General features: G+C 43.9%; 2 protein-coding genes across 5 annotated transcripts; one reads left to right on the top strand and one right to left on the bottom strand.

Annotated features, from left to right (window-relative positions):
- The first annotated feature begins 9,977 nt into the window (after positions 1-9,977).
- angptl4 (angiopoietin-like 4) lies at positions 9,978-16,351 on the top strand. Its single transcript, XM_079284735.1, has 7 exons — positions 9,978-10,574; positions 11,419-11,529; positions 11,642-11,729; positions 14,121-14,234; positions 14,382-14,477; positions 14,742-15,026; positions 15,120-16,351. The coding sequence occupies exons 1-7, from the start codon at positions 10,047-10,049 to the stop codon at positions 15,302-15,304; spliced, it is 1,407 nt and encodes a 468-aa protein (XP_079140861.1). The 5' UTR covers positions 9,978-10,046; the 3' UTR covers positions 15,305-16,351.
- Positions 16,352-17,630: 1,279 nt separating this feature from the next.
- On the bottom strand, positions 17,631-27,581 carry LOC306788773 (dipeptidyl peptidase 9). Of its 4 annotated transcripts, none has more exons than XM_079284417.1 (21): positions 27,479-27,581; positions 26,124-26,214; positions 25,731-25,969; positions 25,485-25,597; positions 25,088-25,261; positions 24,490-24,658; positions 24,249-24,359; positions 23,987-24,115; positions 23,831-23,892; positions 23,639-23,739; positions 23,025-23,202; positions 22,743-22,902; positions 22,544-22,623; positions 22,184-22,336; positions 21,686-21,821; positions 20,508-20,653; positions 20,238-20,384; positions 19,992-20,144; positions 19,414-19,556; positions 19,081-19,192; positions 17,631-18,755 (listed from the first exon to the last, which is right to left on the bottom strand). In XM_079284417.1, the coding sequence occupies exons 2-21, from the start codon at positions 26,177-26,179 to the stop codon at positions 18,663-18,665; spliced, it is 2,655 nt and encodes an 884-aa protein (XP_079140543.1). In that variant the 5' UTR covers positions 26,180-26,214; positions 27,479-27,581; the 3' UTR covers positions 17,631-18,662. The 4 variants fall into 4 exon arrangements, with proteins under 4 accessions (XP_079140543.1, XP_079140544.1, XP_079140542.1 ...); XM_079284418.1 differs by having other exon boundaries at positions 22,544-22,620; positions 24,490-24,661; XM_079284416.1 differs by having other exon boundaries at positions 24,490-24,661.
- Between the last annotated feature and the right edge of the window lie 197 nt (positions 27,582-27,778).

The raw sequence follows: 27,778 nt of genomic DNA on the forward strand, positions 1-27,778 counted from the left end.
AATAGCAGACAGACACAGTTAGTGACACTGTGGAGCATTAACAGCTAAAGAGACAAGTGTTTTTGAGTTGGTGCAGAGCTCAAACAGAGCTCAGCCTAACATTCTCCAACAGGCCAGAAACACTTCTCCAAATAAATGCCAATGTTGCCCCATATCTGCTCGGCAATTGATAAACATGTCAGTTCTGTGCTTAGAGCTCAAAGTGGCCAAACAAATATGCAATTACAGAATTAAGTATAAGCGACAATACCAAAATTAAAAACTGACAAGTAATAGTATTCCAAGTCTTTCTAAAGGAAATAAACAAAAGTAATATTTCCAAAATGTACTTAAATAATCAAAGTACTCATTAGGAAGAAAAACACCACCTTTGAAAATATGATTATAATTACTTGATTGTTAATGTGTTGACAGCATTTTCATGCTGAAGCTGATGAAGGTGAAACCACTTTTAACCATTTAACTGCTTAATATACTATTTGGTACTTTGATCTGTAACAATGCATTTTGTATTATAAACAGATTTTTTAAATTCATAAGGCAACTAGGGACTTAGCTCTCCAATAGATGTAATGGAGTAAAAGTATAACTTTCGCAGAGCATGAAATGTAAATACTCTAAACTAAGTACATAATGCCTAATGCACTTATTTACTTTATTCCACTATATGACAGTGGTTTGACAAATGTTAGAATTGATCTCCAGTTCATGTCTTTTAATAACTCTTCACAGATTATGACACAGGGGATCATCTTGCTGGACCGGTGTCAGTTGGCTCTTTACAATTGGAGGAACTTGGCAGGAGGCTGTGGGCCTTGGTCCTCCCATGCTGGTTAACAGGATGTGCAGCAGGGATGTCACGGAGCTGTTGGGGGGGAGAGAGGCCTCTGATTTACACACTCTGAACCCAGCTACGATCCGAGTCACGGCCCTAATATTTACTAATGGGGCCCATGGGACGCAGAGGGGATGCCAAGAAGAAAATCACCCCAAAGGTAACTAGAAGACATTCCCTGCCTTTCTCTTTCTCTCGCCTCTGTTGGTTTCTGTCCTTCTCTTTCTTACAAGGCTCTCAAACTTTTTTTACCCTCTCTGTCCCGCCTCCAAACACTGAACTTTAGTACACCCAGCCTCTCCAAAGATCATCCTTGTTTGCGGCAATTAATTGAGGCTGGTCTAATTAGGCTCGAGGAGAGAAAGCCAAGTTTTCACAGCTCACAGCAATGACGGGAGCTTTAGAAAGGGGGGGGGGCGGGAATGCTGGAAAAAAAAAGATTAAAAACCTGGCATGATGCATGACACATTTCTCAGCCGAAAAATGAAAATGATGTTTTCCTGCAAAAGAAAAGCACAAGGCTTTAATTCACTGCTGTCCAGGAAATAACAGTAAATCTGATCCCGGATGCTCAAATATAGAAGACCTTTAAAGAGGTACATTTTCAAACTAATAGCTTTGGATGTCGGCATAAAAAAAAGAAACACTTGTATGTTTGTGTGAGCAAGAGCAATGAACTACAGAAACCGACAATAAATAAAGAGTAAAACGAAGAGAAGGCAACTTGAAGGATGACTTGATTTACTTTCATGTCAGCGAAAGTGCAAAACATGGTGGCTTCATTGTGCGAAGGTCAGAAAAACAAGCCATTCGGTTTTTTTTTGAAGGCTCCATCCCCTGCAATGCATGAGGCTTGTAAAAAAATGTCTCTTCACTGCACCACAATGTCACAGCACAAATAGCAGGTGTGCAGACAGACGGGGAAAAGTGTCGAGCTGATGCACAGGGTCAGATGCCTGGCTGTTGACAGCAATGAGGCCTGTTGTGCAGGGATGGCAGAGTTACAGAAAGAAACGGTTTGAAGCCCTGAAGCACACGTCCTTAAGCAAACACTGTCAAAACAAATCGTTGTGGACTCTGTACCCCTGGACTGACATGAACACTGGCACAGCATACTGGCTGCAATGACACAGTCACGTATTGTTCCAGAGGTAAAACTGCTTCTGTGGCACTGAGGGCAAGTGTGACGTGATCCGGCTTGTTTTATGAGAGTTTTACCTGATGAGACCTGTGAGTTTAATGTAGCTTCAGGTTCAACTTTCTGCTTCATTTTGTTATCTTGCGAGAGTGGGTTGGGAAGATCGATACCATTGTCTGTTAAATATGACGCTGCACAGCCAGCAGCCGGTTAGCTTAGCTTAGCACAGAGACTGGAATTAGGGGGAATTAGCTATCCTGTCGTTTTTACACTTTGGATCTTGTTCAGAGTAAAGAAACAACATGTTAATTCGTGATATTTAAAAGGTGCTAGCAGGTGGATTTTGTTGCCTTTGGACAGAGCCAGGCTGGCTGTTTCCCCCTGTTTTCAGTCTGTATGCTGAGCTAAGCTAAACGGCTGCTGGGCGGAGTTTCAAATTGACATTACAGACCAAATACGAAGTTTCCACAAACTATCAGCCAGAAAGCAAATTTCCCAAATTGTTGCAGTATTCCTTTAACATGGTGTTGACATATATCTGTGCTGAATAGTGGTTGAGAAACACAAAATATATATTCAGCAGCCGCCTTCCAGAGTACTTGTGAAATATTGCAAATAAAATGATGGTGTTATCTAACATGAATGTTATCTGGGTTAAAGGCTCTGTTGATGTCTGTTTTGTTTATCTACTGAGTGTTCGTTCTCTCAGGTGGTGTCAGATTGTGTGAATTTGAATACAAGAACAGTATAATTTACATGCAGCAGAATTTAAACTCACTACACAGCTGGGTCAATATTTAACAGGAACACACTTAACCACGATAGGTTACTCTAACCTTCTAGTTACGAAAGTTTGCTTTGACCCGTCATTTACGCCAGTGTTTAAATAGCTATTGAGTGAGTCAGTGGGACATGAGGGGCATCTCCAGTTGGAAATTAGATTCTGTCTGGAGTAAAACAAAACACAAAATACCACAACAGGTCATTTCAGCTGTCCCGGGACTGCTGAGGAATCAAAATAAGGTTTTCTTGAACCTCCAAAACGACCTGTTGCCACACTCACTTGTGAAAACAGAGAAAAACACAAAGCTGAAAGCGCTCTGCGAGGCCATTCAATTTCAATTAGGCATCGGGATTTGAGATTAACATGGATCAGGGCAGTCATTAGAGAGCCAGCAGAGAACAGATGGTCAGAGGTCGTTATCTCAACGTGACATCTCATCATTCTTCGAGGGCATAAGTGGCTTTGCCAGTAAATGTCTTGTTCGAGAAAAAAAAGAAATGTCAAACTCTAGTGTCAAATAACAACCAGACACAATGAAGGTAATATTAAAAGAAGAGTTTGACATCCAGGGAAATACACACTCCTGCAGAGACTTAAATGAGAAAATCGTAATCACTCTCGAATACCAGCAGCCGGTTAGCTTAGCTTAGCACAAAGACTGTAAACAGGGGGAAACAGCTAGCCTGGCCCTGTCTGAAGGGAACAAAGTCAAACAATATATCTGAAGGGACCTTTATATTTCCCTGATTAACGTGTTTTGTTCGTATCTTATTTGTTTATTTCGTTGTGGTCTTATGGGCAGAGAACAGTAAAATCACATCAAAATGTGTCACTGTTTTACTGTTTTAAACAAACAAGATTTAATGTGTTAATTGGTGAGCTTCGGCAGTGCTGGTAGGCAGATTTTGCAAACAAACGTAGAGTGCATTGTCCTTTTAGAACAGAAATAAGTGCATCATTTCATCAGAAATGTCAATGCTAAAGAGTGCACAGCTGCTGTTGTATAGTTATGGGTCAAACCCCCTACTGTTCTAGAAGAACACTTTGTAACTCCAGCCCTCCTTCATTTCTCTTCTCCAAACCACCATCTGCTGAGCACTCGACAGTAAGAGGCTGTCTGCCAGTTACACACATTTTTCCCAGAACAGGTCACATTCACAGTCAGATCCCTCTTCAGTTCAAGTGTCTCCTCCAGCCGACCTGCTTTCACCCCCACTCACGTTAATTCAAACGAATGGGGCAATGAATTAGTATCCCTGTGATCAGTAACCTATACACCCAGTGGCCTTGAGTGCTGCTGACTCTGTGGCGAACACATGCGTGTTTGAAACTTCCCAAAGGAGGCCAGGCATTCATGGGAATCAGGCTTGATAACTGGGGTACATATACACCACGGGGATCATTTATGAGGACAAAGAGGGGGGGGGGGGGGGGGGGGATGTGTCCTCTGAAACTCTGGGGAGACTAAGCAGCTACTGCGTATCACATCTGAGGTTTGGGTCCATGAAATGTAAGAGATGGGTTCTGGAGAGCTCGTTTAGCTCGTTGAGCAGAATCCCCAGGCAATGTAGATTTGAGTTATTTATGGCTTCTGAATTTAGCATGGAATTCATCCTTGACCTTGGTAACTTGTTTTGGTCTCCAGAGGGATTTCTATCTGAGCTAACAGTGTACTACTGCAGGGTTTCTCGTTATGTTCATAAATACGTGCTTTTGATGTTGTTATGACAAAAATACTTCAATATTTTAGTGTAAAGTTAAAGGATTATTTTTGACATTTTGAGGAATACACTTGTTCACTTTCTTGCTGAGAGTTAGATGAGACAATCGATGACACAGTCACGTCAGCGTGTTTGCTTAGTTGTACTTATCAAACAAACTAAATAAAGCTTATATCTCATGAAGAGCTTTCGAGGTGTTGGTGGATGTTTTTGCCTTTGGACAGAGACAGAATAGCTGTTTCCCCATTTCCAGTTTTTATGCTAAACTATAGCACATACTGCTGCGACTTCATTTTGAGCCATGTGGAAAGAGTACTATTGTATTCAAGCAAATGTATTATGCTGTACCTCCCGACCCGTGAACTCGGCCTTAAATGCAAACATTTAGGTAATATAACATATCATTTCCGGATTGCAGCGTGTCTTCTCTGGAACTCTGTCCCTCTGCGGCGTGAAGACGTTTCCACTCTTTATACTAAGCTAAGCTAACCGTATCCTGTAGCTACACAATTAAGGGCCGAATGTGAGAGTGGAATCCATTTTCTCATCTAACTCTCGGCAAGAATGGAAATGTGCGAAAATGTATTTCCTGGAGCTTTTACTTGAAAGCTCAGTTGTAATTCTTCAGTCGGCTACAGTAAGCTATCAGCTTGTTTGGTGTCTTGCATGTCAAACATATGAAGTCAAGTTCACAGTCGTTGTGTAACTGCTTTAACTTCCAGATCACGGCTAGCAGGCAGAAAAGACTCAATTTGAATACTCAATACTCAATTGGAATTGGAATAGATTTCCAGCACCATGAAGAACTGACAGCATACACAGCTGCTGAGGTCAACCACGGCCTATACATATTTATAATATCCAAATTGGGATATATGTACATTCTGTACTTTTTCTGCTTCCTGCCAGCTGGGACACTCATTGAGTCCAGCAGCAGTGAATGCACAGAGGGAACAGCATGAAGAGTGGAGAGGTGAGGGTGTACATGGGCTGTCAATCAGCAGGAGCGTATTCCTCACGACGCAGTCCAGGGAGTAAAACTATCTCATGGCAAACAAAAGCAAATTCTACAGGATATTGAAAAAGCTAAGCACACGAAGACCTTTAAAAGTTTTGGCGTCACGAAAAAGGCAGAAGTCAAACATTTGTGTGGGAACTGAAACGGTCGCTAGACACTGATGCCAAATGGGGACCATCCTTGTCTGAGGGACAGCGTGGTTGAGTCCTCGCAGGAAATCTCTCATATCCTCTCAGCCTGCTCGCTGTTTGCTCTGAAACCAAACCAGTGGGGGGGAAATAATCTCACCTCGTCTCTCAGGACTGCTGGAGGCTGAAAGAAAAACTGCAGTTTTTCATTTGCTTCGTTGCCATGTCATATGCAGCATGCGGCTGCTGGGACAACAATAGCAGAGGGCCCCAGTGGGGAAATGGTCAGGCTGAACAAACAGAAATGATATTGCTCTCGCTTTGCACCATTGGGAGGCAGTAGTGTGTCTTAGCTGGCTGCCTGATGTTCTCAACATATTGTAGAATGGGAACTGGTTCAAGGCAAATGTTCTCCTCTGCATGCCAGTATGTATGGTGTGAATCAGGACCTGCTTATCTGCAACCATGTCTGTCTCTCCTCACTGATTTAATTCCGTTTTTTGACGGAAAATAAAGGCTGTTGAATTTAAATATCACTTGATGAGGACAATGTGATTTCCTTTAAATGTAAATATCGAAAATGTACTCTGCAAATCCCTAAACGCATCACTTTGAGTGAAAGAGTTCAAACAGTGACAATGTTACATGAGCAGGAAAGAGGCACAGGTGTAATAATTAACTGTGGCTGCATTCCAATCAGGTGTACCAGTTTCAGGGTCCCGGCATTATGCAGGCCGACTCCCTGACATGCCTTTCTGGGACTCTCAATGTAACAGAGCCATTGTTAATGTGTAACACCGCAGCTGTTCATGCTACAAAAAGGCAACATCTCTAAATCCGGCTTTGAATAAAGCATCGAACATACAGTACAGGCAGGTGGCATTTGGCTTGATCCAAGATCAGTGAGGTGGGCAGCAGGTGACACATCCCCAAAGATATGGTTGATGTGTGATCATGTAAATGTGTGCCCTGTTTGATGATGGGCAAGTTGTAATATTGAGTCTCGCTTGGATATTGGATATTGGACGTGCTGAGATGAGATAAGTAAGAAAAATAATTTCAGTAAAAAATTGATGAAGCCTTTTTCTTCCGACTTTCCTTCAGTTTCGTCTTCCAAATGAGTCCACATTTTCATTGGAGGTTTGCTCTTCATTTGAATATATTCAGTTGTGCTTTCTGGCAAAGACAAGCGGGGAAAAAAAATCAGTCAATATAAAATTCAAAAATCTCATAAAATAGTCCCAAATGGAAAAGATCACAGATCACAGTTTGTCCGTGGGAAGCATGAGGTTTACGGCTTCCTCCCTCTTCTCATCCCCTTGTTCATGACTGAGTCTGGGGCTGCACTGGGATTTACAGATGTTCTGTGTTTGAATCTGGGTAAAAGGTCACCACGCCGGCTCGGGGTGGGAGCGGCCATTTTTGGAAATGGAATAAGCAGCTGTGGGGAGGTGTGGATCCAGTGATGATCAGTGACATACGACTGTATGGCTTAAGAGTTTGAATGAGAGGATACAGACGAGACAGACTCTCGCAAGACATGCACATTAATAAAAAATAAAACAAATGTTTATTGAATCCATTTGTTTAGTCTGTCTTCGAGTAAATATATCGTCTTGACCACAATGAGACTATTAACCTGTTTGATCTTCTTGTTCTTGTTCATCTGTAATTATGATAAAATACATAGAATGAAAGGATATCATTTGTAGCCCACTTTTGACTCTTTGTACTCAAGTAACATTTTCAATGCATGACTATCGCTTGTAATGATGTATTTGTATTTGGTATATATAAGTAAAAGATCGCAATACTTCATCGACCACTGACACAGAAGTCAAAAGTGTTTATAACACCGACTGACAATATGTTGTTGAATTGTTGTGCAATTCTGTCTTTCAGGTCATGACGGAAACAAGCGTGAGTCATCCCACAATTACGGTATGAAAACAATTTCAAGCCGAACTGGATTTCTCTTCGACAGTTTGACTCATGCCAACTAACCTGCAACCTTGCAACATAAAATTAGGCTCACAATCCACTTCAGGACATTTTATAAACCCACAGTGTACTTCATCACAGGCTCCTGAACAACCAGTTTGTCCTGTCTGACACACACACACACACACTGCAATTCATCTGAATCAAAGATTCTCCATTTGCCTGATTATGATGCAGACATCAAGCCAAAAGTGAAGGGGCGCTGCTATTCTTTCTGCCCCGTACCGGTCGCCCAGCTCACATACCAGTAGAGAAGAACTGCAATAAGACCAGCACATTCTTTACATGTACAATCATGGAGATTGTGCACAAGACGCTCATCAAGTTTTACTGTTAGTGAATTTCTCTCAAGAAGCAGGTGTCTTTTTGAGATGCTCCTGCTTGTACCTGCCACAGACAAATGCCTTTCAACCACTTAGCCCTATATTTCAGCACATATATATCCATAAAAAACGTATTCCATTCAGTAATAATCTCGCTAACGGAAAGGAGACAAATCATCAATGCAGTTGATACAAATCTAATTTGACTGTGATGACCTCGTTGCTCCTCGGAAAAGATTGAGCAAGCGACAAGAATATTAACTGGGGCACAATAGGTTGTCAACATGGAAACCCCTCTCCACCAAGGCTTACGGGAAAATAATGCGTGTTTGTTCTAGACAAATAAGTAAGGGCTATGTAATTCCTCTGCACTTATTGTCCTCTCTCAGCACTGTCAGCAGTCTCCCAGTTACCTTTCACCTACTTAGTCTGGGCTGCAGACAGGAGAGGGTTAAAGCAGCTCCTTCTTTGTGGTCTGGCCCCAGGACCAGACCACGGAAGGCCTATACGCGCACCCCGGCGGAGGTTGTAAAAGAAACAAAAAAAAACCCTACAGCCCCGTAATGTGGGCACTCTCTGTGCTGTGAACTTTCCCCTAATTCTCACAGTCCTCACGTCTCCCCAGCAGTAGATATTTGCCGAGGAGCACCTCAGGCCAAATTATACGCGCGCTCCCCTCCTGGCGTGTTCCACGGAGTCACTGACTTCATTCATTCCTCATTCATCCCCCAGATTATGAAGAAACCCTTTCTACAATAGCTGCTGGAATTGTTTTTTAAATGTGATCTCATCCATCAATCCATCTCTATATCTATCTATCTATCTATCTATCTATCCATCTCTATATTTATATATATATGTCTGTCTGTCTGTCTGTCTATCTATCCATCTCTATATTTATATCTATCTGTCTGTCTGTCTGTCTGTCTGTCTGTCTGTCTGTCTGTCTGTCTGTCTGTCCGTCCGTCTATCTCTTTATCTTATATTTTTAAGGTCAGTGGTAGTGTAAAAGCATATGATTATAATCAGGCTAATTCAATTTAAAACAAATTAGGAAAATATTCTCTTCCATGTCCGTAAATCAGATTAACTGTTTTTCAAATGATGGCATTTTACACTGTAGAACACTGTAGTCAAGAAATTGACGAGTATTGTTTTTTGTTGCACAGATCAATTCAGGTTCATTACTGTATTTCTGCCTGAATTCTCTCTCTTGTGAGGAAACTATCTCAGATGTAATGTGCAGTTTCCGTGATAATACAGATTTGAATCATAAATCTCTTTTTTTCCTCACAGGACCAATAAAGTGAGGTTACAGGACGTGAATCGAGATCTTCCCTTCACGGCTGTGCAAACGAATGACACGGAGAAGAGGCTACAATTCTCCCCTCAGATGTGAATGTGCTCTATAAAGGTCTGGGCTTCATCCTTCATGGTGTGTGTGGTCCACTTATACAGCATAACGGAATTTGTCACTTTCATTTTTAGAATTCAGCTATTTTAAGACTTCTGTTCAAACCAGACCAGTTTACTGTAAATGATGTCACACGAGGTTACACTGGGTCTACAGATGTACTGTGATATGTTTTGGACTATTATTGAATTAAATCTCCCAACAATCACACTGTTCCTTATTTTATGAGCTTCACGGGGGTTCAACCAATGTCAGGGTGTTTCTGTGCTGATGAATGGACCAACTCACTTCTTCAGAACCACATTACACTTTTGAATTCAGTAATGCTTCACATACATTGCACTGCTGAGGATAGCAACTGTTTAATACAGATAGTGTAGTCCCTATCTCCCACAGCGCATAGACGAATGCCTGTCTTCTTGTTGTATTATGTCCCTGCTCCGCCTCTGACATGAATAGTTAACAGAGAGGTGGAGGAGGGACAGAAACCTGAGAGTAACCGCCCCCCTCCCTCTCCTCGGCTGGCCAATGGCAGGCTACTTACAGTTTAGAGTTGAGGGCTGTGAAACTATATAACAGGGGTGCTGTGAATCAGCAAGGAGCCGTAGATCTCAGATTAAAAATCACCCGCACACTTGTGCAACAGGAAATTATACACCATTTCGAGCAAAATCAACAGTAGCAATGAAGACAACACTGGCAACTCTGACTCTCTGCCTGGTGGTGCTCACCGGCACAGGTTTCCCTTTGGAGAAGAAAGGGGGCTCATCCTCCGGCAGTGTCGCCAAGGAGAAGCGCGTACAGTACGCAGCGTGGGATGACGTGAACGTCATCGCTCACGGCCTGCTGCAGCTGGGCCAGGGGCTGAAGGAGCATGTGGACAAGACCAAAGTCCAGATGAGGGACATTTCCACCAAGCTGAAGGTCTTCAACCGCTCAGTGACTGAGCTGGGGAAGGAGAGCCAGAAGCTGCGAGTGGAGGGGGAGGCCCTGACGGCTCGAGCCCATGGACTGGAGGACAGAGAGGGACAGCTGCTCAACGTCACGGCCGAGCTGAGGGAGAAGGCGGAGGAGATGCAACACGAGAGGAAGGCGATGAGCGAGAGGATGAGCCGGCTGGAGGAGAGGGTGGACGGAATGCTGCAGGGAGAAGCTTCGCTGCCCGACACAAGCGCTGGTGCCAAGAACAACAGTGATGCGCGCAACATCCAGGTGAGAATGCGAGTTTCTGAGTTTTGTTTGTTTTATGTTGAGAATTAGTTTGGGAAGGCAGAATATGTTAAGATAAGGGGAGTTAAATAAGTTAGTTTGGGTGAAAAAAGGGGCTAAATAAGGCTCACCACTGTATGCAAAATATAATTCCTATACTCGTAAATTCAAGATGAGTCTCACAAAGTACAAACTGTTGTTTTCCTGCAGCAGATGGTTCAAGGGACTCAAGTCAAGTTACTGGATGTACAGTGCCCATGGACCGTTGGTCTTTGTGGGAGCTCAACGGCACTAAATCAAAATGCACAAAGGGCAAGCAGCGGGTGGTGGGCATGGCGTTGAGGCAGAGCGTGCAGTACGTGCAGGAACATTTTAAAAGGATACGGAACAAAGAGGTCTGCACGCATCAGCTGTAAGAATGTGTGACTTATTTTTCACAGCTGGAACATTTTACAACCTGTAGATTATGGGGCCCATGTGGCACAGTCGAACCGGTTTATGTTAGTTGCGCTTATTTCTTCTAATTTCTCGGTTCGATGCAGTATTTGAGCCTGAACGGCTTCAGAGTGGGATGGAAAACCCGCGCTCCGAGTGTTACATAACGCTTAACAGCAGCACAGAACAAGTGTTTCTCATTAAGGGGTGGAAATGTGCCTGTGGTCTGTGTCTCGGGTTTTTCAATTAAACCCTGCAAGTGACCTGTTTGTTGTGTTAATTCTGGTGATGTCATCTACAATTATATTGCGCCACGGGCACATTTTACGCACATGCACCGTGTCGAATAAAAGTGATAAAATGCAAAGAAATTGAAATAAAACGTGGCTTCTTTGTTTCATTTTCCTGTCAGCTGATGCTGGAGGGTCAGAACAAACGCATTGACGACCTGATGGAGCGGATCAGACTCCAACAGGAGAAGCTCGACAAGCAGAATGTGCGCATCAGGACCCTGCAGAGTCAGGTGAGGAAGACACGCGAACAGCTTGCAAACACACGCCCTTGCATTACGCATCTTTCAAAGTGTGTCAAATTTTCTGCAATCTCATGTTTCGTAACTTTTCTTTTTGTTAAAGGTGCAACAGTCACGACAGAGACCATCCTTGCGGAACAGCAACACTGACGTGAAAAGTCTCGTCTCCGAGCAACGCGACTCACCAGTCGGTAAGTAAAGCGCTCCAAATCCCCTCCTGACGCCGTCTTAAGTCCACCGGACAAAATCTGACGCCAAAATGTGGCGAGGCCATCTGTTTAGTGAGGCTATGAAGAAGCTTAAATCACAAGCAATTAAAGTCAAGGAATCTAATCAACTCGGGACAGGCGTCTCTGCTCAGCCTGACGCCAAAATAGGGTGAACTTTTTGCACAAGCTGTGCCTTTTAGCCTGTGAAATCTTACGGGCATTATTCACCTAATACAGGACACCATTAACACAATTAAATGAGTGAACAACAAAGTAGACACCTTACGTTTCAGAACTGTAAACTATAATATGCATCTTTATTGTTGCCTCTTTTCATCATCAGGACATAAAGTACTGGAGAATAAGAAATACAAAATGAAGATAGTCAGAATGAGGCTCTGTTTGGTCACTGGCCCCCATACTGTGGCCCCAAAGGCAGTAAATGATGCCCTGGGTGTGAAGCCACGCCAAGCAGCTGCTGCTTCCATCTGAACGTGACTGCAGTCATAATGAATGCTTTCATCCAGACTTTACTGGACTGGATATACACACAACGGGGGAAGAATTTAAACACATGTTCAGCTTTCTGACCCACTCACTGAAAGTCAGTTTAGCCCTCAAAGAAGACGACAAGGACGATGGGAGGATTCACTCGATGAAACAGAAATGTATGCAAATTGAAATGGCAGATTTGAATGAATACAGATGAATTAATTGTGGAATAAATTACACAAAACATTCAAACCTCTGTTTCTGATGGCCATAGATGAGAAGTAGGTGAAAGGTGAACATGGCTGAGGCAAGATTTGAGTCAGTACAAATCACAATAAAACCTCAGAGAACTGACATCAGCCGAATTTGAGGAATGAGGAAAGAACCAAGTGTCTCTGGCAAGGTTTCAACTGGGGGAAAGTTCGCTTGTGACTGAGGGTGTTCAAGTCAGGTCTCAGAGCTCAATGGGATTACTCACACTGTTCGTTTCTGTGGTGTGTGTGTGTGCGGGGGGGGGGGGGGGGGGGGCCTGGAAATGACGAGGGAAGGCTTTACAAATCTACCATTCAATGTTCCTCAGCTTACTGTCCATGTGCCTGAGCCAAGAAAAAAAGAGGGAAAATAGGAAACAGTAGTCTATATTTATCTGTGAACTTTGTACAGGTATCCTCCACTGTTTTGAAGTCTCTCTCCTCCTCCCCCCCCCCCCCCCTTTTAAGCCGTTTTTGAGTAAAACAAACATTTGTATGTCCCTCAAGAATGAGTAACCTTTCCCCTAGATCTGTCAGGGAGTCAGACATCCCTCCTCCTCCTCCTCTTCATTCATCCTCTCCTCTCCTCCCCCACCACGACACACAACCCCCCCCCCCCCCCAACTCCATCTCCACCTTCTCTCACATTGTAATGAACAAGAAGTGTGCCAAAGTTCAGGAAAACCCCTGACCCCGAGGCAGACCACATCCACAAATGGCCACCAAGAGTCCATACCTCTAGGGAACGGACATGACACACAAACTAGGTTTTTGTGGTTCTGCCGTCAGCTGGTGTGGATGGTCACATTAAAACAATATGCAGGCGAATATACAACAAAAATCCATGAAACATAATATGCAAAAAACATTTTGTTGCCGTTTAAAGATATTAAATAGCATCACAAGATGATGTCATCCATGATTATAAAGGGATTACTGGAGAGATGCTATTGGTCCTTTGGTCTGGAGTCCCCTGCTTTGTGTTACTGCCCCCCCCCCTCTGATCACTCCCCATGCATGCACCAGCCATGCACTCCTGCGTCACCGACTGGCTGCTGTGCATGTGAGGGAGGTGTGACGAGCCAGGGAGGAGGGGGTTGAGGAATGTAAAGTGTAGTAGAGTGTGCAGCGCAATAGCCTGGAAGGCAAGGCAGCCGTAAACAGGGTCGCCTGCTTGGGAACTGGGAGAAAGGTCATATTTATAACCGAGACACAAGTTGTCACTCTCTCCCTCTTGCTAAGGCTAGGTCAACGGGTCTGTAGGGTACACATTTATACCTCCAGACTCACAGATGAGCTCACTGTCGTTCAGTGTTTGCAGACTTCCTTAGGTGTGAATTACCTATTTATCAATGCAGGATGGAGTAAACAGGTTCAGTCAGAATTTGGCAGCGGCCCAGCAAAGTTACAACCTTAGTTATACACGCGACTTTCTATTTTACCTTTATCACAACAACAGAGTTCAGGGGAGTGAGGATGAAGCAAAACACACGTGTTAAAAGCGTCATGTAAATAGCATGGCCAGCAGTGTGGTGAGAAGGTGATCATACTGTTCTGATTACAGTGATGCTGTACGGAGCTGGTTGTGTGAACATTGTTTTTTCCCTTCTTCTCCTTCTTCTTCTTCTAGAGATGGCGTCAGACTGTCATGAGCTGTTCCTGAGAGGAGAGAGCACAAGCGGGCAATACACCATCCAGCCAATGAATGCAGAGCCCTTTCAAGTGTTCTGTGAGATGACAGCTGGTAAGTGGAGTGAAATAGTTTTCACCTTTGTGTCTTTCTCAGTGCAGGTTAGCCAACAATTGCCGAGCACTTAGACAATCAGTCACCGACTTTAAACACTGATTTGGTTCGTACAACTTTTTCTAATCGTTCTGTTTTTCTGTCCAGATGGCGGATGGACTGTGATCCAAAGGCGCCAAGATGGCTCAGTTGACTTTGATCAGCAATGGCGTGCCTACGAAAAAGGCTTCGGCAGCTTGAATGGTAAATGCTCTTTTGACTTTGATCTCACTCTCACTCACTAAAGAGGTGCTGGCCGTCCGAGCCAGGGTCAGATGAGTTCACACAGCATTACCGTCTTTTACAACCACTGGATCAAAGGGCAGGATCCATCCCCCAAAAGCATCTTATCGCTGATAAGCTTGAGATGGATCAAAGGCAAACAGAAGTCAACACAGCACAAGCCACTGTCTCCACTCTGGGTACATTTCTCACCATTTCTCTTCTTCTCTTTGTCTTCTTCTCTAGGAGAGTTCTGGTTGGGGTTAGAAAAGATCCACTCCATTGCCAAAGATGGCGGCTACATCCTCAACATCATGTTGGCCGACTGGAGCGGTGACTCAGCATCCGTCCGCCTCCCCTTCCAGCTGGGCGGACAGGAAACCAAGTACTCGCTGAAGATTGAGAAGCAAGAGGCTTTCAGCCCTTTGGAGAGCTCCATGGTGACCGACGCCACCACCGGCCTGCCCTTTTCCACCCACGACCAAGACAACGATCAGAAAAACGACACCAACTGCGCCAAGCACCTCTCTGGTGAGTTGTAAATGATAATCACAATCATAAATGCCTCTGTTCGTTTATTTTCCAGTTTGGGACCTAACATGATCTTGTCCTTTGTCTTGCTAGGTGGCTGGTGGTTCAGTAACTGCGGTCGCTCCAACCTGAACGGTAGATACTTCCAGAGCCCTCCTCCAAAGCAGCGGGACCAGAGGAAGCAGAGCATCTTCTGGAAGACCTGGAGGGGCCGCTACTATCCTCTGAAGTCCAGCAGGATGATGATCACCCCCGCTGTGATCGCGAACAAGGCATAAAGAATAGAAAAGAGACAAAAAGAAAAAGTCGAGACAAAGACGGGGGGGAGAAAGACGTACATTTTTTGACCGTTTTTTCTTTTCTTGGTGCTTGGTTGATGAGTTAGAGGTTTCCATTTTCCCTGCGAGGAAGAGCTCACACTAGAGCCAAGGCCCTCAAAATAGAAGCAAAAAGAACTCGCATTTAATGAGTTTCAGGTTTCCACTGCTCTGTTCTCCGAGAGACGAGCAGATTCCTCCCCTGCACCTCGAGCCACAGATGGAAAAAGGGACCAAAAAAAAAAGAAAACAACTTGCAGTGGAAAGTTTTCCATACGTCGTACTGTTGATCCCGTCTGTTGGCACGAAGCAGGGGCCCCTAGTCAGGAGAGAATCACAGGGCGAGTCCCGGCCCATCCGCTGTGCTCTAAGCCACAAAAGATTTCCAACAAGTAGAGACGCATCACCAGACATGTGGTGTCAACTGTGTATGTGGGCTGCTGTTGAGCTTGAATGTGGTTTTGTAGCACGTAAACTGCACTGTCAGCTCAAAACAGATTAAGAATCGCTTGTAAAGGGTGCATGTAGGAGTGAAATGCAGGCGGATTAAAAAGCCAATGGAGCGGACCAAGTAAATGACTTATTTTGTCATTTTCCACTGAGAATGATGAGATTCATGTTTAGAAGCATGATGTGAAGTTATAAATCACTGTAAACTGTGTTCAGACTGATGTTGTTGGGGCAATGAAAACCATTCCAGCCTTTTGTACAATGTATTTTCTGTCTGCGATTTTGAACGAAATTAAGCATATTCTTCGCTGACTTCAATTTTCTGTGGAGATTTTGGTGATGTTGAGTCATATTGACTTGTTTCAATACGAGAGGCATGGTTTGTTTGTACATAGTGTATGAAGGAGTGTCGTCAGAAATGTAACTGTTACTGATTCGTTGTGCGTCTGTTGTCTCTGTGACTTGAAGGTTTTGCTGTTGTAGATGTTCCCTTTCCTTATTTAAATGCTAAAGAATCAATATATATATATATATATATATATATATATATATATATATATATATATATACATACATATATATATAAATATATATATATACACATATATATATATATATATATATACATATGTATATATATATATACACATATATATATATACATATATATACATATATATATATATATATACACATATATATATATTTCCGGTGCTACCCGCTTGTAATTTATATTGTCCTTGTCGTGTTTGCCAGATGTAAAATTGTTTTTTAAGAGACTTTAACCGTCGTCGAGGCCATAGTGAGCCAATAAAATTGATTTAAACTATTATTGCTTTTTGTCCGTCTCTTCTGTGTGACTTTGACAGTATTCACCAGTTTGCAACAAATACAACTTAAGGTCGTTAAATTAGCATAAAACTGTCAACTGATAACAGAAATGATATCACAGAAGCAAATAATTGGTTCAGAATATATTGGTAAAAGAATCCTCTCCGACCGATTGAACACGTCACTCTTCATCAATCCAACCAAATCCGTCTGGATAGGGAGACGTTCTCTGCAAACCACCTGCAGACCCGAACCCACAGAGTGGAGCCGAGCCTTTTCACTGAGCCACGGCTGGCAGATCTCTTCAATCTTTTTAGCAGATTAGATATGTTACGTGGGAGCAAACTTCAGGAGCTTCAAGGTGTCAGCTTTGATTCTTCAGGTTACCACTTTCTGATTCCTTGGTTCATCCCTACTGACCCGCCTGGCTCGGGATCAACCTGTGTAACACCTGATCTGATGGAGTGTGCTCTGAACTGACCTCTCCCTCCAAGCGCATCGGTGCAGCCGGTGAACGTCGATGCCTGGCCGCCACAGTACGCGTTATTTTTAAAACATGGGGACAGCACTTTGTTACCTGCAGAGGAGAAATGCAGAGCACAGCAGTTTAGTATCCCATCTTCTCCACATTTGAAATGTCCTCTGAAAGGAACAGGGAGATGCACTCCTTCGCTTTCTCCAGTTCATACTGAGGCTTCTCGCCAAGCCCGTGTGTGCCGAGGGGATTTATCTGATCCCTGCGGTGCCATCAGATCAAGGTCAGGCATCACTCACCGACAAGGAGGAGAACCATGTTATTAAAAGGTAACCCTGGCAACAAAGACAGGCGACAGAAGAGCCTCGAGCACATGCGGCTTCACTTGGTGTGGAGTGCTTGAAAAGCCCTCGTTGTTGCAGCAGTGGTGGCGCTTTGGTCAGGTGCTGCTGATGTGAATAAGACGACAAAACATGCTGCGATCATATGACATGCATGAATAACAACACGGCAGGAAAAGAGAGCACGTGATTGATTCATACATTTATTTATTATCATGTACAAATTGAATCCCGGTGGTACAAAGCGGTTGTAAGACTCCAGTGCTCACCCTCCTGTTGTCTTTATTGCAGTAAAAAAGGAAATACCAGCATGATGAAGAGTCAAGAGGTACTTTGGAAAATATAAATTATGTGTTAAGAAGGCAAGCAGACATCTCGAGAAATTTAACGTGAGGGGGAAGAACGGCGCAAAAATATCAATGAGCGGCCGGCTCATGTCAGCAGCACGCATTAAAAAAGAAAAGAATAAAAATCCATAAAATATTTTATTTTAAACACACAGTTAAAACAAGTGGACAGCAGAAGAGTCTCAGTGTTCTTCCTTTCTTCATCATTACACAAACTGCGAGATACGGACTCACAGCACGTATGGAGGATATTGCAATTCTGTGTGTGCGCTTGTGAGTGTATGTATCTTACATATGTATAGTGTGTGAGCTCACGTCTGCGATTATGCGTATAGTATTCCATTTCATATCTGTGAACTGTAGTCCCATTCCTTCCACTGACTCAAGTCAATAAAACAGCGGGAAGCGAGAGGGTGAACAACATGATAACATTTGGCAAAAACCCATCATGGTTGCAGCGGTGAGGACGCGGGTGAGCGATGATGAGTCAATGTGACACAGCCTGCTAATATTTCTTCGTGTCTTTGTTCGGCTTTCAGGGTGAGACACCAAATCTCTGTGCTCGTAACCCCTACCCCAGACTGTGCACAGGGTGGGGGGGGGGGGGGGGGGGGGGGGAGACAGCGCGAACAAGCGAGTAACAACACGAGACAGACCGAGCGAAAGAGGGAAGTGTCGTGGAAAGGCTATGTGACTAGTTCATAGGAGTTCATATGGCTCGTGGCTGCAGAGCGTGTGACGCTCTCTCGATGACAGGCTGAACAGTTGGACACTGGGGTTTGGGGGGGGGGGGTGTAAAGGTGGGCGGTGAGCTGGAGGGGTAAAAGGAGGACAGAGGGGGAAACTAGACTTCACGTCTCCCCTGTTGTTTCATTTCAGAGGTATTGTTGTAGAAAGTGCAGCAGCATTATCTCGTAGTGCTCTCCAGACTCAGGGCAGCGAATGCTGTGTCGCTCGTTGGGGTAAACCTGGATAATTGAAATAGGGCAACCGCGTTACAGACTGATGTGTGATACATGTATGTAATCCTGTAAAATCAACATAACAAGTGGTATATTCTTCATATAACCCTGAAATAGATTTTTGTACTGTCTTTTCTTTACTACCATTTAACATTCGAGCGGTCTAAGGCAATACACAAAGCACATTTGTTGTTGCTTTTGTGGTGCAGAGATAATAACAAAAACATTTATGATGAAAATGTATGTAGATTATGTCCCCCTAGTATAAAGCATTCATGTAACAACTTTAAAAAATGTGTTAAGTGGGTAGAAGGTGGCTTGTGATGCTGACCTGAAGCTGATAGGGCTTCCCAGCACGGATTATCTGTGACACGAGGAAGTTGGTGTGGAAAAAGTGCACATTCTCATCTAGAAATCCATGTAGAATCAGCAGACGGTTGGGTCTGGAATGACAAGGAACACATGGTTACAATATGATGGGCTTCCATACAAGAGTAAGACAAACCATTAAAACGCATTCATCCATCCACCATTAATCCCTTCATGATGGTAAAACAGGAAAAGCCGAAATAAAAAATAGAAACGGTAAAATACTGCAGAAATATTTAGAAGTTTCAAGCAGTAAACTTATAGAATTGTTAAAAAGGAACGTGTGTGTACTGACTCGCTGGGCAGCTTGTCCACGTGCAGAGCCACAGAGCCCTCCTCGTAGCCCTGCTGGTTGTTCTCAGGCACATCCATGTACCGCTCTGTGTAGCCGGTGTCGTACGCCATCCACACAGTCACCGGGGCTCCGGCAATGGCCAACTGACAGGGAAGCACAGCGTAGTCAGATGGAACAGAACGAAGACTAAAACACTGTATCTTACCCTGGAGAGCAACTCACGAGAAGAAGGCGGTTGCTTAGATTTACTGTATGATTCTAAAGTATGTGCTCAGTATATTTTGATGTTTTTGGCGCAGTTTGATATACATTCAGCAAATAAAACACATTGGAATGTTAAGCTTTCGATCCCTGTAACTCACAGAATTATCTGTGAATACACTTACTGAAGAAAGGTTGTGAACAAACACATTGTGCAACACAGACACCATGTGGATGTAAGCTGCAACTACATCACAAGCTCAAACTTTGAGATAAAATACTTCAGGAATTAAGCAATGAATTCTGTGCATACTGTGGTGATACAAGCTATCACTACGCTGAGTGTTTGGTTTAAAGGAGAAAAGAAGCGTCCCAACCTTGAAGACGTTGGGTCGCTGAATGAGGCCCATGAGAGAGAGGAAACCTCCGTAGGACCAGCCGTGAATGGCAACACGGCTCAGGTCCACAAATTTAAACTTCTCCGCCACATACTGCAGCCCGTCCACCTGGTCTTCGATCTCCACCTGACCCTGAAGAGACAAGTGTTCATTCGAGTGTTTTATGGCATTCCATCGTGTTAACTTTCAATCGTTTTCTTCGACTGAATGGATTTAACACTTTACCATTTTGTTTTTCAGAGCTCCTTCAAATTCAAGGCCCCTCTGACAGGAACCCCTCCCATCAATGACGACCACGGCGTAGCCCAGAGACGCCAGCGTGTTCAGACGGAGGTACTTCATCCCCTTGAAGGAGTTGTTCACCAGCTGCACCTGAATACGTACACAAAATGTTGTTTTATCTACACTGTCATACAGATGCAAAGCTACATTTTGTGAACACTAAATGTTGATAACATCCCAATCCTAGATTAAACTGAATGTATATCCACGGACCTGTGGGCCTCCGTACACAAAGAGCACCGTGGGGTGTTTCCTGCCAGGCTGCAGGTTGTGAGGCTTGTACACCATCCCGTGAAGCTGGAAGCCCGACTTCCCTGGAAAGTCAAAAATCTCGGGTGGATTGTAATCTCCCGGGCAACCTGGAAGACACATGAACACACGTGTTCGTTAGGTTGGCACGTTCTCAAACTATCAGGGATCAACTCCTCAGGGAACTTTAAAGGGATGAGTCAGCAACACGCAAATTACAAGTGCAGTGGATATTTTTTTGTACATTACAAAAAACAACACTTGTATTTGTTTTACACAGTAAAAATAAATGGACCAAATCAGTGATTTGGCATTAGATTGTGATACATTTTCTTTTGGAAAGTTAGTGATACTCTGGAGCCAGTACTGCAATATGTCTTGAAGTACTGGGGTTGGTCCAGGATTATTTGTCCTTTACAGCCGACATTGAAATTCTGAAACTGTTCTGCTTTCCCATTCTTCTACTTCCAAAATAGGGTGTTTAATTGAGAGTTAACAGCACCAACATGCGCCGTGACTCTAGGGGGGACCCCTGTATCATGCTATGTTCACACTACCAGCGAAAAAAGCAACAAAACAGCCAAGAGTAGCCAGCTCCATTGTCACTGAGTCCTTTTAAGTGTTGTCCAAGCGCTCATTCATGTAGCTTTTAACGAAACACAATGAAATGTGTCGAGCGTCAATTTGTAGCTTCATGTCACCAGCTTCCATTGAAAAAGACTTGCAACCTGTTGCTGTGTTGCTCGGAGTGTGAACACAGCATAAAGCCCCTAAACTTCTACCAAAGCAGAAACAGCTGTAAACATAATAGCCAAGAATTAGCGTCTCACTCCTGGTACTATTAATGAATCATAAACGACAATCAACGCCGACACGAATCGCTGTGGACGACGACGGTGTTCGAGCAGCACATTATCGGATTGCTGTCAGGATTGTCTGGAGGACGCGACTGTGGATCGAACTGACTGTCCTTGATTTAATCAAAGCCAGACCTCCTCTCTCCCCGACAGACTCTGTTGATTGTTACAAAAATAAAAGCACAGACTGTCGTGGGGAACCTTCAAACGTAGCCAGACTGCTCTCCAGAGAAAAACATAGCGAGCCCAATAATGTAAACACAAACTCTGTCGCGTCCTGTTTACCTGGTGACTCCATCATGCTGGCCCAGAATTCAGGTAGCATGTGTAGTGGGTCACCCTCTGAGCTGGTCAGTTTGTAGACGTGGACACATGGAGGCGTACTCACATTACTGTAGTGGCTGACAAAAAAGTCAAAGTTCTGCAGAATAAGAGAGAGAGTTGTAAAAAATATATTAAAATAAAGAATTATGTACAAAACAGAGCTGCACAAAGAAGGAACGGAAAGGCTGAGGGAGGAATTATAATGTAACACCACATACTACAAGGATCTGAGTTAAAGCCCAACATGAGCCACCGTCAATGTAAAATACATTCATCCCTTATTACTGCAGATCATCCAAACTATCCCTGGCTTTGACAGCTTTTTTTCAGATTGTGAAGAGAGCAATATCTCAACAACATTGTGGGCTGTTATGAATATGGATAAACGAACATCTGGATGAGAAAATAAATGAATGGACTCATGAAATGCGCAGGTATGTATTTGGATGAGTGGTTTACCTGACTGACGGAGCAGCTATGAGAGAAGCCAGGCTTGGTTAGTCTGACCACATCTCCAGGTGAGTCATAGCTGACCACGTAGAGGTGGTGCTCCAGAGGAGTGTCTCTGGTGCCCTGGAAGTACACCAACTCCGAAGCCTCATTCACCCAAATCTAACAAAGGGGAGAAACATTAAAAGGACAATGAAAAGACAATAGCAGTGAGGCCGAGGCATGATACTGAGAAGGACTATGAAGGCATGATGGAGCCACTGACATATCTTCATATCAACTTAAGTTCTGTATCACTCGTGTTTTAATGTTGAACCCGAGCATGTTGGGAGGAAAACAAATGGATTTAAATACATTTATAAAGCTAACCTCGGAACCATGTCTTGCCAGCACCTCCCATTCTCCACTGGTCAATGTAACCTCCTCCTTGATTGCACATTTGAAGTCTCCTGGAGAAAACAGATAACCTTATCAACATGCTCCTCGACACACCGAACGCTGACGTGAAACCATGAATATTTGACAGGAAAACGTCAAAGAAATGAAGGAACGTGTGCGAGTTTTTCACCCTCTGTGTGTTGGTAGTCCTCCGTCCAACGGCGGCAGCCCGGTTGTAACAGGGAGGTGATTTTATACAGATGGCTGAAACCCGTTTTAGACTCGTTTACCCAAATGAAAGTAAACTCATCTTCTGCCGTTTGAATAAAAGGATAGAATATATCATGAACCTGCACAAAAGAAGAGAACAACAGTCAGTTACTGAATCCTTGAAGCATTCACAACCGTAACAATTAGTTGATTATGAAACATCACAGACATTCGTTTAAGGGTACCACGTGGAAAGACCTACATTGATCCAGACGTCTGTCGTCTCTTCATAGATTATGTATGGCTGTGTGTTACTGGGCACGGCCTCCAGGCTCTCCTGCCTCTGAGCTGGGTCATCTGTGACCGGGATGAAGAGGGCTGGAGGCAGCAGGACCAGCTGTAGTTTTCTCTGACTGCGGTCCAGTAGCACCGCCCAGCCACTAGAGCGACACGGAGCAGACGGAACTCAGAAGATGGCATGAGAATAAATCATAAACAGAAGCATCCTGTCCAGTCAAGGTGCGGTCGATACCGCAGTTTAGGAGACGTGGTTCAGCGCGAGTTCAACAATGCACAGTGATACATTTCTTTTGAACACGGCTCAAAGCCAGACAACATCCTCTTGCTGGGGACCGAATGAGCATTTTGTCCACAGTCAACTTTTGTAAAACCGTTGTCATTTTAAAAATAAGGAACATTTCAGACACTTATCCCAGACTGGGACCCCCGTACAGAGACTGTTTGGTTCAAATACCCAAACCGTCGCGGCCGTTATTATCCGTGTCCACATGTTTCCCAATTCATGTCACTATATTAGTCCCAATACCAGCCTGTATACCTTCTGGTGGTTGTTCTTTTGAGAATAACCGCACTCACTATTTGCCGTCACTCGTCCAGCCTACTCTGGCGATGTATTCTGTCCCAGGAAACAAGGAGGTGAAGGGGACGACCAGTTCTTTGTCTTGTGTGCTCACGATCTGGAATTACAACCATGAACACACATTAGGAACGGCTGAATTTGATTTTGGAGAAGTAAAAAAAGACAAAGACAGGCAGTGAAAGTCTTACTCTTCCCTGGTGGTCCGTCTTGATCTCTGCCAGTTTGAGGGTAGCCTGGGGATTTTTGCTACCTGTAAGTAAGTAAAATGATAAGAAATTCATTTTGTTTTTGACATTTGACTGCTCCAAGCCTTTGTGTGTGCACACAGTGTAGGCAGCACTGACCTGTACGGGGATATCTGTATGCGTCTGCTTTACGCTCCTCCAGTGCCGGAGATGGAACATGAATAATCTCTACCTCCGTCTCATCCACCTCTTCATACAGCAGGTACACTGTTTTACCTCCGTTAGGGTCTGACAGGGGGATAAAAACACTTTTTTTTGGGGGAAGTGTATACAGAAAATAGTGGATGCAAACTTAAACTGAACTAATTTCATAGATGGAGGTAAAACTATTTTTTTTTATTTTTAAAGGCATAATAAATACCTTCCACTGCCGAGGGACTCCACCAGTAACCGGTGAAACGGTCAAACTCTTCTTGGATGACAAATGTTGCTACACCTGCAGACTTGGGGTCCTCCTTTACATTATCCACACCTGGAGAAAGGTAAGTAGTATGAGACGATGATGGAAATACAGGGGACAATCGAAATTGTCTGGCATCAAAACAATTTTTGACTCAAGCATGTAAAGCTACTCATTGCGCGACATTTTATTGCCTCCAGACCTTTGTGGCAGTAAGTGAGTCTCCTTTCCTCGCCAGTCTTAATGTGGGCTATCCACAGGTCGTTATTGTTGATGAAGGCTAAGAAGTCAGGGTCTCCAGGGCAGATCTTGGGGTCCATGCGGGTCCCTGAGCACTGGGTCTTGATCTCCACGGGCTTTACAGGAGCAGACTGCTAAAAGCAACATACACACTCTTAGTGCAAGGCAAGCAGAAGATGAGAGACCTGTCTGATGCAAGGATGGTCTTCACTGAAGACATGAAAAGGTACACTAACCACAGTGAGGTGCTGAGATGAGAATTAGAACTCAATCCCCATAAATAATTTACCACCAACTCATTTAAAGTAGCTTATCAAAGCTAATAAAGGCACAAACAGAAGGCTGGCCTATAGAAAAGGGTAATATGGTATTTTGATCATCTTTCCTCTCATAACATCGTTTGCATTGCATGATGAATATGACACCACTAGCAGACCAGCAGTGATACAGATTCAACATTTACAATCACAATTATCATAAATACAATAAAACGCACAGCTCTCAGCTGTCTCGAGTATCTAAGAATTCCAAATTGAAGACAAAAACAGCCGTGTACTCACTATGAAGCCATTGCTGCCTCCGTCCTGACAGTAGAAGAGGCTATTGCTGGCCTGAAAGAGGAACAGGCCGGTCTGGGCATGATAGTCATAGGAGGTGATACCGAAGGCTCCGAGACGTTTGCGCTCTCTCAGCAACTCCTCCTCTCGAGAGTAGGCCCCCTGGTGCGGTGTGGCCTTAAAGAACAGGAAGTCAGACGTAAGCAGATGTAAACAGAGCCACATTCAACTGACCCATCACCCCAAGATCATAGAACCGCACAATGGTTGTACAGTGCGAGCATTCCGCTCATAGTTTATTCCACGCTGATTCCACCACACCTTCAGCGACTGCTTATCTCAAAGTAGTGCTATTTGATACCGGCCCTGCACGATCGGGAGGAGAAGAAGGGGAATTCACCTGAAAGTGATCCAACATCTGCTTCCATGACAACACCAAGAGGGCCTCTTTTCGGACCTTCTTGGGGATTTCCGAGTAGAGTAGTGAGTTCTCTCTGCTTCCATAAGGCATTCCTAGTACGCACACGGAAAAGAAACAAAAGGCCTTTTCAACAAGAACAACTGGTGCTAGAGTGGAAAAGGTGATTGTTTTTAATATCACGAGGGAATCATATTCTGCCCCATCATCACGCATCAATCAGCTTACCGAGGTAGTACAAGCGGTGGGAGTGGGGTCCGTTCTCATCCTTCTTCTGCACGAACTGGAAATCGTGGGGAGCCTTGTTGGCGATCATGCCAGAGTACTTCCTGCTACAGTGGATGATGTCACGGAGGCCCTCCCACGTGTGTTTCTCCACAAAGAACTGAGACGGGACGTCCTCCATCTCAACCACCTCTGTGCTGTCTGAAAGGCCGTCCACAGCCGTCATGCTCACTGTCACACAGCTGGATGTGGACATTAGAAAGATTATGGTGAGAGGTGTGGGAACCCAGACACACCTGCACTTATGAATTCCTTTAATGGTTAAGATTGATTGTTCATACATCTTCCTAAACATCAAAGCAGTTAAAAGGAGATAACATGAACCCTTTACTGTACCTTTTCCAGATACCCTCTTTATTGTCACAAAGTTTTACCTTCTTGACTCTATGCATTCACCGGTCAGCACACCTCACTCCAATATCGTCACCTACGAACAAAGTACAGTACTAAGATCTTTCAAAATAGAAAACTAACGGAGTAAACAGGGGCACAGACTTATTATGACAGTAGGCAGACACATTTCTTTCTCCTTTCTTGCCTGATGAGACATTCGTGACTGGGGGACAGTTTGACGACAACACAATATGCCTCAAAGACAAGAGGAAAAACATAAATCATTCATGAAGACTTTTAAGAACATTGACTCAGAAACATGGAGCCATAACTACAGACCAGATTGACACAAAGGGATTGTAATTCCTGTTAAATCTCTCATGTGTTGGATGGATATGTACGGATGAAGTACAGGGAATACCTCACATTCCTCCCTTTATCCTTCTGTGTTGGGTAAAGGATTAGCATGACGCACACCGTGTTAAAGAAGTAGTGGCAGTAGTGGCAGAACAAATACAACCAGCATAATACCTCATCTTGAGTCACCAGCTGAAGAGTCAATCCAACAACAACCAGTGTCACAGGTTAAACTGTCACCTGGTACACACGACTAGGGGTATCTGTGTAAGGAGTGGGATGATGGAAGTGTATTTACGGATGGAGATTAACCAAAATGTTCAGATCTGACTATTTCTGTGCTTGTACAAGAAGTAGTGTGTCTATAATACTGATTGTATTCTGCTAAAAGCATCCCCTGCACAGTAAACGTTAACTTAACCTCAGTGTTACTCTGTAAAATATGTGAAATGGAAAGAATTACGCTGCAACTTGTAACGGTATAACGTTTCACGAAAAGGCCCCATTTTGTCTCTGCGGGGTTACTCAATGGTCAATAGCAATCTTATTTTAAGAGGTGTGTAACAGGTCGGGTGGAATAGTAAAATACCGGAGACGTTAATGTGATCGGTTAGCTAGCTTACAATAGAGCTTTGTTCTCAGATTTCAACTGCTCATTCAGACCGGGGGGAAACACCGGTACATTCATTTGTGTTCACATTTTAAAACGGTACGAACGTTGGTTATAATTGGCAGTGAATGGCGAAACCCCAGCTTGTTAGGAAATGACAGTTAACAAACTACGACTTTAAAAAAACGAATCTAAGTTAGCTACATTTTGACATGACAGACCTCTTCTGTCAGTTAACATTACGCTCTTCAAGCTAACTAGCGGTAGCTACCCGTTAGCTACCGAGCTGGAAGCTAGCGAGCCGCTAACTAGCGGCTGCTGGATTTCTGGAAAAACAGACTCTTAGTGGCCCGTCACGACAGAAGAAGCTGAAATTAAGAAGAATACTTACCAATCTGGCCACTGTTTCTTTAATCGGGTTCTGGATTGTATTAGCTTGGTGACAATAAAAAGATTGTGCAACTGCTGGAGGTTGAATCCATGGCCCAGGGCGGCCACACACACATGTAGCTGAGCGAGAGGAGGAACCTTAGACCTGATGGAGTTCACACCGGTACTCGTTCAGAGCCGCACAGCAGCTCTGAGGAGGCGTCAGTGATGGTCAGTGCTGCGCTGCAATGTGGCAGCACTGTTTTATTACCCAAATTGACTGTTTAGAAAATATGTCAACATTTCCTACGTACTACTTTTG

The sequence above is a fragment of the Melanostigma gelatinosum genome (assembly GCF_949748355.1).
Source record: "Melanostigma gelatinosum genome assembly, chromosome: 15".
Lineage (NCBI taxonomy): Eukaryota > Metazoa > Chordata > Actinopteri > Perciformes > Zoarcidae > Melanostigma > Melanostigma gelatinosum.